At 36.3% G+C, this 13,676-nt stretch overlaps 1 protein-coding gene across 2 annotated transcripts in view; it reads left to right on the top strand.

Moving 5' to 3' along the window:
• FZD6 (frizzled class receptor 6) overlaps positions 1–12,955 on the top strand; it is a 41,044-nt gene extending 28,089 nt beyond the window's left edge. For both annotated transcript variants that reach the window (XM_025994801.2, XM_025994802.2), the window contains 5 exons: positions 2,860–3,056; positions 6,147–7,164; positions 8,471–8,619; positions 9,804–10,232; positions 11,473–12,955. In XM_025994801.2, the coding sequence (XP_025850586.1) occupies positions 2,860–3,056; positions 6,147–7,164; positions 8,471–8,619; positions 9,804–10,232; positions 11,473–11,641 (1,962 nt within the window). In that variant the 3' untranslated portion in view covers positions 11,642–12,955. The remainder of the gene's footprint in view (positions 1–2,859; positions 3,057–6,146; positions 7,165–8,470; positions 8,620–9,803; positions 10,233–11,472) is intronic.
• The last annotated feature ends 721 nt before the right edge of the window (positions 12,956–13,676 follow it).

The following is a 13,676-nucleotide window of genomic DNA, read 5'->3' as shown; positions in this document are numbered from 1 at the left end:
CCCTAAGACATTCCTCCTTGCCCTGATTGCTTTCTGCAATAGATACATAGCTGCCATGCTAAGGCTTCCTCTTGCCATTCTCCAGTTTTGGATCAACTAATTCTTGAGTCCTATGTCACTTATCTGCATGGTTTATTCATATTCCTTCAGTTGGTTTTAGGAATACTGTGTCTTCTAGTTGCTTCCTAAAAATGGATACTTGAAAGTTAACATTTTTTATTCCTTACAGAGCCAAAAAGGTCATTATTTTACTGTTACCTAAATGTTTGGTTGGGTATAGAATTCCAGGTTAAAAGTAATATTCTTTGAGAATATTAGAGTTATTTTTGCACTGTCTCCTAGTATCTGATATTAGATATTCAGAAGCAAGGAATCTGCCTAAGAGTCTCTCTCTCTCTCCCTATCCCTTTGCCCTTCCCCCTGCTCATGCTCTCTCTCAAATAAATATATAAATCTTAAAAACAAATTGTAGTTATAGCCCAGAAATGTTTTACTAGTAAGGTTGCAGTGTGATGCCAGCTTTTTCAGTTGGTAAACTAGTACCCTTCTGTTGTGAAAAATGTTATGTTCTTTGATTATCATCCATCTATATACCCCCATTCTCCCTGTTCTTTCTGAAACTCCTTTAGTCAAGTGTTGGACACTTGGACTGATCCTCTGATTGGGAGGATTTTCTCTCTGATTGTCCATATCCTCCTTCAGTTTTATCTTCTATCCTTCTGTAGTTGTTTTATTTTTATTCAAGCTATCTTATTTTAATTTTCTCTAGCACTAGCACTCCATCCGTTTTAAATGACTGCAGTAACTTCTCATTTAAGATATTAAGGTTTTTGTTTATTCTGTGATTTGTTTTCTTCTGTTCCCTATATCTCTGTTTCCTCCAAATATTCAATTATCTACTTGTTTGTTTTGGTTTCTATTTGATGTGGGAGGCTTTGTTCAAATGCCTGATGATCCTTGGCTGCCCATTTATATTTGTGTGGGGCACTAAAAAGCTCCATTTGCAAGAATGGGGGTTGTTAGTAATGGGCTTCATAGTAGGGTGAATTCAAGGTCAACTGTCTTTTTCATTGTCAGAATGTAGAGCTCTTCAAGACTGTTGAATTTTTTCATAGAATGAGGATGGTGGGTATATGCCTGAGCAGAACAGGAACAGGAAGATAAGGGCTTCATGTTTCTGTAGGTAGACTGTTATTCAGTCCCCCTCTTTTCACTTTGTGCTGTATTCTTGCCCTGTGCCTGATGCCCCAAGTGCACACCATCGCTAGCTGCCTTTTTCCTGGAAACAACCCCGGTAGAATGCAGTAGTCCTCTGGCTACTGGGGTAAGTGTGAGGGTAGCCTTTTGTGTTACTTGGTATCTCAAAGAACTTAGATTTTCAGATTATTTAGGGCACGTCAGCTCCTTGTCACCTGAATCCCTCCACTCCTAGTTCTGTCTGTCCTGTGTTCCATTATGTCACTTTCCATTCCTTTTTTTTTTTTTTAAAGATTTTATTTATTTATTAATGAGAGACACAGAGAGAGACAGAGAGATAGAGAGAGAGAGAGAGAGAGGCAGAGACACAGGCAGAGGGAGAAGCAGGCTCCATGCAGGAGGCCCGACATGGGACTCCATGCCGAGTCTCCAGGATCATGCCCTGGACTGAAGGTGGCACTAAACCTCTGAGCCACCTGGGCTGCCCTTCACTTTCCATTCCTCTAATAGTTTCCTGTCTTGGAAAGGTTGGGGCTTTCTTGTTGTTTTTGTTCTCCAGAAAAGTCAGATATGCTAATGTGGTCTCTTCTGTTCACTTACCAATGGATTAGTACCTTTTTTTTCTCTTTATTATAATTTTAGTGAGGAAGCATGAGGAGGGAAAAGGGGTGAACATCTGTGATTAGTGTGCCAGGTTTATCCAGAAGTCATCTGTATTCTCTAAAGTGTAATCATCACAATCTGACGTTTATTGAGTGCTTACTAAATGCCAAACACTATTTGAAGTGCACTACATTTATTAATTCCATTCTCATGACAGTCTTATGGAACAGGTACTACTATTATTGCCATGTTACAGATGAAAAAATTAATGCACAGAAAAGTTAATTTGACAAAGTTACACAGCCAATTAGTGGGGGTCCAGCATTCCAGCTCAGCTGTCAGACTCTAGAGATACTCCCTGCTTAAAACTCTCCAATAGTATTTCATTCCTTGATTTGAAAATCCAGGCAATTTACCATTGTCATTCCTGGTCTCCAGGATCAGGCCCAGCATACCTCCAATCTCACCTCTCTTACTTGGACCCTAACACCACCTCTTTGACCTTATATTCTCGCCACTCTGAGCTTGCCCTGCATGTACACATTCTAGTGATACTCATGCCTTTTCTGTGCTGTTCCTCTGCCCCAAACATTCCTTCACTCTCTAGAATGCTTAGTACAGTGTTTGGGTGTTCCAGTATACTTATAAATGGGATATTTGCATAATTTATTTTACCTAGCAAGCAATTCATGCTTTGCTTTTGATTTGATTTAGCTCATCTTCTTTAAAAATGTATAATTTAATAAAACTATAATATTCCATTGCGTATGAAGGGTTCATAAGTCTAACAGACCAACTGAAATTATCTCCTTAAAATTTGACTATATTGAGGGGCACCTGGCTGGCACAGTCAGTAGAGTACATGACTCAATTCCACATTGGGCATAGAGATTAGTTTAAAAATACATAAATAAAAGTGAAAAAAATTGATTGTATTGAGAGAGAGATAAAGATTCTTTTGGAGTGTAAGTGAAAAGGTGTATGAATAGTAAATTAATTTCATTCATTTGTTATTAAAATGTTTTCTAACCTTACTTATCTTGCTGTTTTTCTTAATAGCCCTTTCTTCCCCTTGCAAATTTGGAATGTTCACCAAACATTGAAACTTTCCTTTGCAAAGCTTTCGTACCAGCGTGCACAGACCAAATTAATGTGGTTCCACCTTGTCGTAAGTTTTGTGAGAAAGTATATTCTGATTGCAAAAAACTAATCGACACTTTTGGTATGCGATGGCCTGAGGAACTTGAATGTGACAGGTAAATTATGTTTTCAACTAAAAGCTACCAATAATCTTTTATTTTTTTTATTTTTTATTTTTTTTACCAATAATCTTTTAATGCTGGTGTTAGTTTTCCAGAACATTTGTGACAGGATTTCATTATTTCATTCAACAAATGTTTATCTTACACTTAACATATGCCAGCCACTGGGGTGATAAGCGTTTGGACATAATGGTGAGCAAAAACAGATTTGCAGTGAGAACTTTGCAGTGGTATGGGAAGAACAAATAGTAATCAAATAATTAGAATAATAAATGTAAAATTACAACCATGCTAGATACAACAAAAGAGAAGTACACAGTTCTCTGAGAACATGTAATGGTGCCTTTGACCCAAACTGGGGGGAAATGAACTTAACAATTCACTGACCTTTTTGCACATTGACCTTGATTAATAACTTTTGTCTCCTATTCTCTAGACATTAGGGGATTGTAATTTGAGTTATTCTACTGATATAATGAGACTTTACACGATAAAACTGGGAAAGAATCTGTGTCTACCTTTCTGTTTCTTAATCTGTAGACTAAAGGAAGTATATAGATGCTTTGTGGAAGTCATACACTTCTGGTGAACACATACTCGTTTTCAGGAACAATGGGTAATATATAGTAAAGTTGAGCATACTCATACCTTACATTCTAGGCAATCCCCCTCTATAGAAACTTTTACACAAACAGTGGAGCATACATAAGAATACTGATTGCTAATTATTCCTACTTTTTTAAAAAATGGAAAAACTGAAAGTCCATTGTAGAAGAATGACTAGTGATGTACCTATACACTAGAATACTACCATATAGTTGATAAAATTAATGTAGTTGATCCACATCTATAAGCATGGATAAATCTAAAAATTAAGTAAAAATAGGATGCTATAGGATGATATATATAGTACGGTGTCATTTATATAAAATTCAAAACCTGTGAAACAATACTATATAATATTATGGCTAGAAAATCACATAGGAAAGATTTTTTTAAAATGCATAAGGAGAATAAAAACTGAACGTATGGTAATGAGTATTTCTGGGGAGAGAGAAAAAGAGAGTAAAACCAGAAGGCGTCCCACCTGATATCTAATGTTATATTGTTTTATTTTAAAAGCTATAAAGCAAAACTGACATAATATTAAGTTTTTAAAATGTTGGTAGATACATAATGTTCTTTTTCTGGGCATGTATTTTATTATTTGCTACTCTTATCTATATCTAAAGCATGTTTTAAACGTTTTCTTGTTGCTGCACCTGGCTGGCTCAGCTGGTGTAGCATGCAACTCTTGATGCTGGGGTTATGAGTTTGAATCCCACATTGGGTGTAGAGATTACTTAAAAATAAAATCTTTTTAAAAATTAAATAAATATATATTTAAGTAAAATAAATGTTTTCTTGTTAAAAACTCCCACTAATTTATTTTAAAAAAATTCTTAAGATTTTATTTATTTTAGAGAGAGCGCGAGAGAGCACAGTGTAGGGAGGGACAGAGGAAGAGAGAAGCAGACTTCCTGGTGAGTAGGGAGCCCAGTGTAGGTTGCAGTCCCAGGACAACGAGATCATGACCTGAGCTGAAGTCAGACACTTAACCAACTGAGCCACCCAGGTGCCCTAAAGCTCCCACTAATTTTTAAACCATACAGATCCTCCAAATTAATATTGGTGTGTAGAAATTTAACTGAGTAGACAGATGAATGGATGAAGAAGATGTGGTCTATATATACAATGGGATATTACTCAGCCATCAGAAAAGACAAATACCCACCATGTGGATGGAACTGGAGGGTATTACGCTGAGTGAAATAAGTCAATCAGAGAAGAACAGTCATCATATGGTTTCACTCATAGGGGGAATATAAGAAATAGTGAAAGGGATTATAAGAGAAAGGAGGGGAACTGAGCTGGAAAAATTAGATAGGGAAATAAACCATGAGAGACTCCTAACTCTGGAAAACAAAGGGTTGTGGAAGGGGTGGTGAGGGGGAGATGGGGTGACTGGGTGATGGGCACTGAGAAGGGCACTTGATGGGGTGAGCATGGGGTGTTATACTATATGTTGGCAAATTGAATTTAAGTTTAAAACTGTAAAAAAAAATTTAACTGAGTAGTATTTCACAAAATAGAAATATACTTCACTCTGCTATGCCATAAACAAGGGAGGCAAGAAGTACAAACTTCCAGTTATGTCATGGGGATATAATGTATGGTTAATAACATTATATTAGTTTTGTGACAGATGGTGATTAGATTTACCATGGGATCATTTCTCAATGTATATAAATGTCAAATCACTATGTTGTACACCTACCTAAAACTCAAATAATAAGGTATGTCAACTATACCTCAATTTAAAAAAACAGCCAAACAAACAGAATAGTGATGTGAATTAAGCTGGTCTGAGTCTATCTCTTGGTGATCTTCTGTAGAGATCACCTAACCCAATCCAGGAAAGGGAAGGGTCTCATTTCAGTCAATTTTAGCTGTTAACACCTTAGTCATATATGGTTGAGCCGCTTTACTTGGGGGCATTAGAAAACAAGTGAATTTCCCCATGGCTTATATTTCTAATACTGTAAACAGACAAGCCAACACTTATTTGTCTGGAGACTACTAATTAAGATAAATTTTTTTCTTTTTTTTTTTAGGATGAATTCTTTCTTAGATATTTAGTCTTAGAAACAGAAATTATTTAAAAGTTATTAATTGGGGCACTTGACTGGCTCAGTCAGTGGAGCATGCAACTCTTTGATCTCGAGGTTGTGAGTTTAAGCCCCACCTAGGGTGTAGAGCCTACTTGAAAAAAAGTTTACAAAATAAAAATTATTAAATTGATCATTTTCTGAGTAAGGAAATTTTCATATTCACTTGCCTTGTTTTAAACATATGTTAGCGTGTTGGGGCCTCACTAATAACTACAAGTTTTTAGTTAACTTCAAAGCTCTAACCTATAATCTATCAGGTTGTGTGTCCTCCCATAAATTATGAATGCATAAGGTAGCACTTTATAGCTGGAAAGCATACATTAAAATAGTGAATCAATAAAAATGTTGACTTCAGTTTTTATCATTTTTACAGATTGCAGTACTGTGATGAGACTATTCCTGTAACTTTTGATCCACACACACAGTTTCTTGGTACTCAGAAGAACACAGAGCAAGTCCAGAGAGACATTGGATTTTGGTGTCCAAGGCATCTTAAGACTTCTGGGGGACAAGGCTATAAGTTTCTGGGGATTGACCAGTGCGCGCCTCCATGCCCTAACATGTATTTTAAAAGCGATGAGCTAGAGTTTGCAAAAAGTTTTATTGGAATAGTTTCAATATTTTGTCTCTGTGCAACTCTGTTCACATTCCTTACTTTCTTAATTGATGTTAAAAGATTCAGATACCCAGAGAGACCAATTATATATTACTCCGTCTGCTACAGCATTGTGTCCCTAATGTACTTTATCGGATTCTTGTTAGGCGATCGCACAGCCTGCAACAAGGCGGATGAGAAGCTAGAACTCGGTGACACAGTAGTTCTGGGTTCTCAGAATAAGGCTTGCACTGTTCTGTTTATGTTTTTGTATTTTTTCACAATGGCTGGCACCGTGTGGTGGGTGATTCTTACCATTACGTGGTTCTTAGCTGCAGGAAGAAAATGGAGTTGTGAAGCCATTGAACAAAAAGCAGTGTGGTTTCATGCTGTTGCATGGGGAATACCAGGTTTTCTGACTGTTATGCTTCTTGCTATGAACAAAGTTGAAGGAGACAACATTAGTGGCGTTTGCTTTGTTGGCCTTTATGACCTGGATGCTTCTCGCTACTTTGTACTCTTGCCACTGTGCCTTTGTGTGTTTGTCGGGCTGTCTCTTCTTTTAGCTGGCATTATTTCCTTAAATCATGTTCGACAAGTTATACAACATGACGGCCGGAACCAAGAGAAACTAAAGAAATTTATGATTCGAATTGGAGTCTTTAGTGGCCTGTATCTTGTGCCACTGGTGACACTTCTGGGATGTTACGTCTATGAGCAGGTGAATAGGATCACCTGGGAGATAACTTGGGTCTCTGACCACTGTCGTCAGTACCATATCCCGTGTCCTTATCAGGTAAAGAGCGTTTGTATTACTTCATTACACTATTTCTTTTTTTTTTTTAATTTTTTAAATTTTTTTTTTTTTTTATGATGGTCACAGAGAGAAAGAGAGAGGCAGAGACACAGGCAGAGGGAGAAGCAGGCTCCATGCACCGGGAGCCCGACGTGGGATTCGATCCCGGGTCTCCAGGATCGCGCCCTGGGCCAAAGGCAGGCGCTAAACCGCTGCGCCACCCAGGGATCCCTACACTATTTCTTTTTTAAAGATTTTATTTATTTGAGAGAGCTCACAAGCGGGGGTGGGGAGTGCAGAAGGAGAAGCAGGCTTCCCGCTGAGCTAGATCCCAGGACCCTGAAAGCATGACCTGAGCCGAAGGCAGATAGTTAACTGACTGAGCCCCCCAGGTACCCCTGTATTAGTTCACTATTTAACTTTAATCTGGAGAATGTTCCCTGGAAGTACACTTGAACTAGTCATAAACATAACATTTGATCTCCTGTAAGAAAGTCCAGCAGAGAGAGGAAATGATTCTTCATGCATCAGATGAAACTGAGATCCATGCCTTCAGAGCTGCTCTGTCCTCAAGTTTTGGCTTTGGTTACAGTGGTTGGAGTGCCTCCTGTAGCTCTTCTTTTAAAATTAAATTCAGTTTCAAAGGCAGATAATAATGAGGAACAGAAACAGAAGAACAGGTCTGTCAACTTCTGCTGAATTGGGAGTTGTTTTTCATTCTTCTGTAGTGGGAAGAGACCTTATTTGGGTATATTTAATTTGATCATATTATCTTATAATTTTTGGTTTTGTATGTGCTTATAAAAGCAGAACTTATTTTACTGTATTGTATTGATACTTATTTCACCCTAACCAACCAAATTTTTTATAACATAAACAACAATGTGTAAAGACTCTAAAATAGTATGTTGTTCCAATGAGTTTAAGTGTGATTTTTTGGTTGATTATAATGAGGGAAAGTAGATGAATTCTTAGAGCCAAATATTTTGGCAATTATAAGAGGCTGCTATACTTACAGGAAAAAATGCTGGGAAATCAAGCCAAGATTTAGGATATTCTTCCTAAATATATTTCCCCTTTCTAATTATATATTTTGATACACAGATAAAAGTTCTTCATTCAGAACTTTAATAAAGAATGCACTTAAAGCAGCACCATTCATTATATTACGTTATGTCAAACATTTTATGATAAAACAGACTGGAGATTTATACTTTTTGTATGAGTTTTACATTGACTGTATAGATTTCTCTCCACTTTAAATGCACGACTGAAATTTTTATTATTCACTTTTTTTTTTTTGTAGGCTAAAACAGAAACTCGACCAGAATTGGCTTTATTTATGATAAAATATCTGATGACATTAATTGTTGGTATCTCTGCTGTCTTCTGGGTTGGAAGCAAAAAGACATGCACAGAATGGGCTGGGTTTTTTAAACGAAATCGTAAGAGAGAGTAAGAATCTATTGAATTATCTGATGTTGTTTTAAATTAAGTAGAACAAATACCAAGGAACTATTAAAGTCATCACTCAGTGGAGTTTCGTTATGTCAGCTATTATGTCAAATTTGGAATTCTTTTTCCTGGAGCCTGGAGAAACATACTTTATTTTGTTTGGCACTCATTAAAATAGTCTTTGACCTACACTATTCTATTGAAACATGAATGAAAGATTTGTAAAGTGTGCATTTTCTTTCCACAGCTTATATTCAAGATTGTTACTGTTGTCACTGGATTCATTATTTGATGCAGCATTTTAAATTTTAATTTTTCTTATCAGTGATAAGAGAATAAATGGGATCAAATATATGTAAGGGAATCTGTAAAGTAGGATTCAAATATATTGTATGATCATTGTTTACTACCTTGAAATTTTATTATACAAATATTAAGTGCTGGCTTAAAATGTCACTTATTTGCCTTGCTTAAGATGGTAAAATTTTAAACTTATATAGCATGTTATAACAATATAGTAGATTTACAAGTAAATAGTTCATTTTGGTTATTTATATACATTGTATGCTCTATACGGTCAACAATGTAGTATAGTTTTTTTAACTATTCCCCATTAGTTTGATTAATAAACTCTTGTGGTAAAAATCTCAGAAGTATAGATCTTTTCTAAGTTTTTGAAGTCTGAAGAATTGCATTTAACTGGACTTTGATTTTTTTGCACTATTATTATATATCTATCCCATATTTATATACTCACTTCAGGATAACTTGCTAACTTTAATGTTAGCAAATAATTAAATTTAACAACCAGCCACTCTCCGTCCTTTTTCTTCAGGTTTACTTTTATATTTGATGTATTTACATATAATTTGCAGATAGTCCCCTACTTTATGCCGCTTTGAGTTTCCTTGTCCTAATCCTTTGGTTTCACTTCTTAAATTTCTCACCAACTTGTTTATGTTGACAAAGGCAACTAACGGTGTATGCAAAAAAAGATTTCACTTCATGACAGTCTACTTATATCTCATAGTATTTATAATCCCAGATTTCATAACCATAAGTCATTTCAAATTTTTAACTTGATTGACTAAGGATTTTTGGCATAAGATATATTATATGCTTTTTGGCTTCTTCATAACACTTAACATTTGCCAAGTAAACCCTCTCTTTGGTTTCTCTTACAGTCCAATCAGTGAAAGTAGAAGAGTACTACAGGAGTCATGTGAGTTCTTCTTAAAGCACAATTCTAAAGTTAAGCACAAAAAGAAGCACTACAAACCAAGTTCGCACAAGCTGAAGGTCATTTCCAAATCCATGGGAACCAGCACAGGTGCTACAGCCAATCATGGCACTTCTGCAGTGACAATCACTAACCACGATTACTTAGGACAAGAAACTTTGACAGAAATACAAACCTCCCCTGAAACATCAGTGAGAGAGGTGAGAGCAGATGGAGCGAGCACTCCCAGATCAAGAGAACAGGACTGTGGGGAGCCAGCCTCCCCAGCAGCATCCAGCTCCCGACTCTGTGAGGAACAGGCTGACAGGAAAGGCCGGGCAGGCAATGGGACTGATAAGATCAGCATATCTGAAAGTACACGGAGTGAAGGAAGGTGAGCTTTGATTTTTGTTATCTTAAATCAGGACTCCTTTGAATTCTGCATTATACTTTTTTTTATTATTATTAAAGCATAGCATACCTGGAAAGAAAATGTTCTAGATGACATGTCCATACACTTAGTCCAAGGAAGTTTGGATTTAGGAAGTTTGGCTTCAGCCTATAAATGTGCTATTTGGTAGTTTAATTCTTAGCTTTGAAAAGAGCCTTTATGAATGTTGTTCAAGTAGGAAAGTAACAGTCATTCCTATGGTAATTGTTCAAGGTTGCATGTATATTTGTGTAAATATTTGAGATTCTTCTGAAATACAGGCTATTAAGTTTTAGTACTGTGTCGTAGTGCTAAAAGGCATTTGTCATTTTATATGAAGATGATTATAAAATCTTATTTTCTGAACACGAAAGGATATTGACATTATCTTTAATGACATTTTTCCAAATGGTCATAAGTGATCCAAACACAGGTAAACATCGAATGAGCCAGAATGCTGATAGCGAAGTACTTTTAGGTCTCTAGGTTGTCTCACCTCTGTCCTCCCAAACTATACCAAATGCTCCTTCTTTGTGTTCCCATAACAGCTTTTGCAGACCAGATTCTAATTAGACACGTGCCTTTAAACCTCCACTAAATTTGCAAACCCTCAATGGCAGAGCTGTGGTCTGATGCATCTTTGTATTTCCATCTTTATGTTGGAATTACACAACATCTCATCCTTGGTGGGAAATGAATAAAATATTTACTAAACCAAGGGCAGGAATCCTGTCTTATTCATTGTTTTCCCCATGCCACACCATGTTCAGCCCATGCATGGAGGGTGCTTAATGCAGTTTCTGAAGTTAGCATTGTATTTGAAAATAAAGTATTTGAGGGCACTTGGGTGGCTCAGTTAGGCGGCTGCCTTCAGCTCAGGTCATGATCTCTGGGGTCCTGAGATGGAGCCCTGCATTGGGCTCACTGCTCAGCTGGGAGCTTGTTTCTCCCTCTGCCCCCACTCATGTGCTCTCTTTGTCTCTGTCTCTCAAATAAATAAATAAAATCTTTTAAAAATGAAAATAAGTATTTGCATTTTGAAGTGTTAGGGTACACATAAGGAGTTTTAGTTAATCATGCTCTGATAAAAGTGGAAACTGGTTGGGAGTAAAACTCATGAGAAGTAGATAGCATTTGTAAGGACATTTGGCATCACATTTGTGCTTTGGTCTGTATGTATGTCGACTTTCATCTTTTTACCTAGGGTAACTCCAAAAAGTGATGTCACTGAAACCGGCCCAGTGCAGAGCAGCAACTTGCAGGTCCCAGGCTCTTCAGAGCCCGGCAGCCTGAAAGGCTCCACATCACTGCTCGTTCACTCAGCTTCAGGAGGTAGAAAAGAGCCTGGCACTGGAAGTCACTCTGATACCTGAGAAGCAGGTTGTCCTGATGCTGAGGAGTGGGTTCATGTTACACTGGAGGTGACAGTACGCTGTCTTGTCCATATCACTGTTGTATTCTTCTGCACTGACAGCTGCATTGCCTACTGTTAAGCTGGACACAATAGATTCCGAAAATAATAAAATTCATTTCACTCAGAGGTCAATGATGACAGTATACAGTATAGAGGAAAAGCAGAAATTTGCAGGTTAATATTTTTTTAAGTTGCGTGGGAGAAGGGATTAGAGGAATCTTCCTTTTCTATTTATGAAGATTCTATTCTATTCTTGTTAAAAGTATTTTAAGATGTACTATATGTTATTTCACTTTTATGGCATAAAATCAAGATATTTCCTTGCTAAAGTATTTAAAACTTATCTTTGTATCTTTTTTATATATTTGAAAATAAGTTTATATGTATTTGAACTTTTTTTTTAGAATTCCTGGAAAAGCTATTCAAATATTTTTATGTTATTCTGATATTTTAGCACTACTTTGGTAGCTTTTACACTGAGTTTCTAAGAAAATTGAAAAATAGTATTCTTTTATAGTATAAAAAATAACTGGCACCTGACACACTGGAAAGTGTTATAACAGAAATTCAACTTTAAAAATCCATTTATTCTGCTTCATCATCTTCCCTGTGTGAATTTTATAAAGTCTTGTTTTAGGAATTTTATACATCTGTTATGCCACTAAAATAAGGTGCTTGATGTCCAGTGTTGATTGTATTATGCTGCTCATTGATCGTTCTACATTTTTAAATAATATGTCCTGAAGGATTAGATGAAATGTTACTCTTTTAAGCCAAGTGCAATTGATTTCCTTAAAAAAAAAACTGTTTTATGACCACTCAAGATTGTATTTGTAATATTTATAGTTGCTATCCCTTTAACTATTTTTTTAACATTTAGAATACTAAAATTTATACAGTATCTTTCTCAGACATTATGTGGAATTCATTTCTGCACTTAAATAGGGTTTGCTGAACATTTAAAAGTGTGTTAAAAAATATGTTAGCAATATTAGTGCCAGCCAAATGAAAAAATGTAGTCCTGATAAACAAAATGTATTTTATATAACATACTTTAAAATATTAAAGAATTTTCTTAATTTTATTTCCAATTAAGTGTTATACCTTGAAGAATGGTTTCTAATGCTTTGGGTTTTTTTCCTCTACTTAGCATAAGAAGAAGATTATCATGTACTGTATGGAAAATGTAAATACTAAGTTTTTGGCATTTTTGAACTTTGTATACAAAAACATTGTATGAGCTTTCCAGTAATAAAATTCTCTCCGTGTAAGAGATTGTGGAGAATTCTGTGCTTGTTTTTAGTGGTCCTGACCCAGGAGGTGGTAGGATTTTTCAGATCAGTGGTTCCATGACTAATAAGTCAGAAGCTTTTTTCTTTTTTAAACTGGAAAAGGAGAAGACAAGACTTTTATTTTCATTTGTTACAATTTCTTACCAGACTATATATCTTATACAGCCATATTTACCATACTTATTAAAGCCAGCGGGAGACCTGAAGGATGGGGTAAAGCAAAGGGAGCCCAGGACCCTGCTCTCACTCTTGGCAGTGGGAAATAAAATGATATCAAATTAAAACATTTTAAAAAACAAATAAGATAGTGAGGAATTGCCAGGGTAAGATCTGGGAGAAGAAAGAAATTCACTCTGCCAGGCCCAACAATTGGAGCTTCTTTTGCTCAAGGAGCATTTAATGGTTGGGAAAAAGTGGTTGAGAGGTTGAATCAGCCTCAGAGGGCTGGGGTTCAAGAGAAGGAGTATCCACACACCACCCTGCACTTAGAATTGTGACCTCCAAAGGGATGCATTCTAGGAGCAAGGGTGAAGTATAAGGAAAGCAGCCCTGCTTCAAGTTACCTGGGTGGACTAGAAAAATCTCTTACTTTGGAATTAGAATAAGGTAGTTCTGGATTAGTAGTAGGCAGAAGCATATGGAAATCTTGTCTAGAGGAAGAAAATGTCATTCTCTGTATTCTACAAATACTTTTTCAAATAC

The sequence above is a fragment of the Vulpes vulpes genome, chromosome 13 (assembly GCF_048418805.1).
Source record: "Vulpes vulpes isolate BD-2025 chromosome 13, VulVul3, whole genome shotgun sequence".
NCBI classification, from domain to species: domain Eukaryota; kingdom Metazoa; phylum Chordata; class Mammalia; order Carnivora; family Canidae; genus Vulpes; species Vulpes vulpes.
Note: the sequence above shows the minus strand (reverse complement) of the source record. Positions and strands in the feature narration are given on the sequence as shown.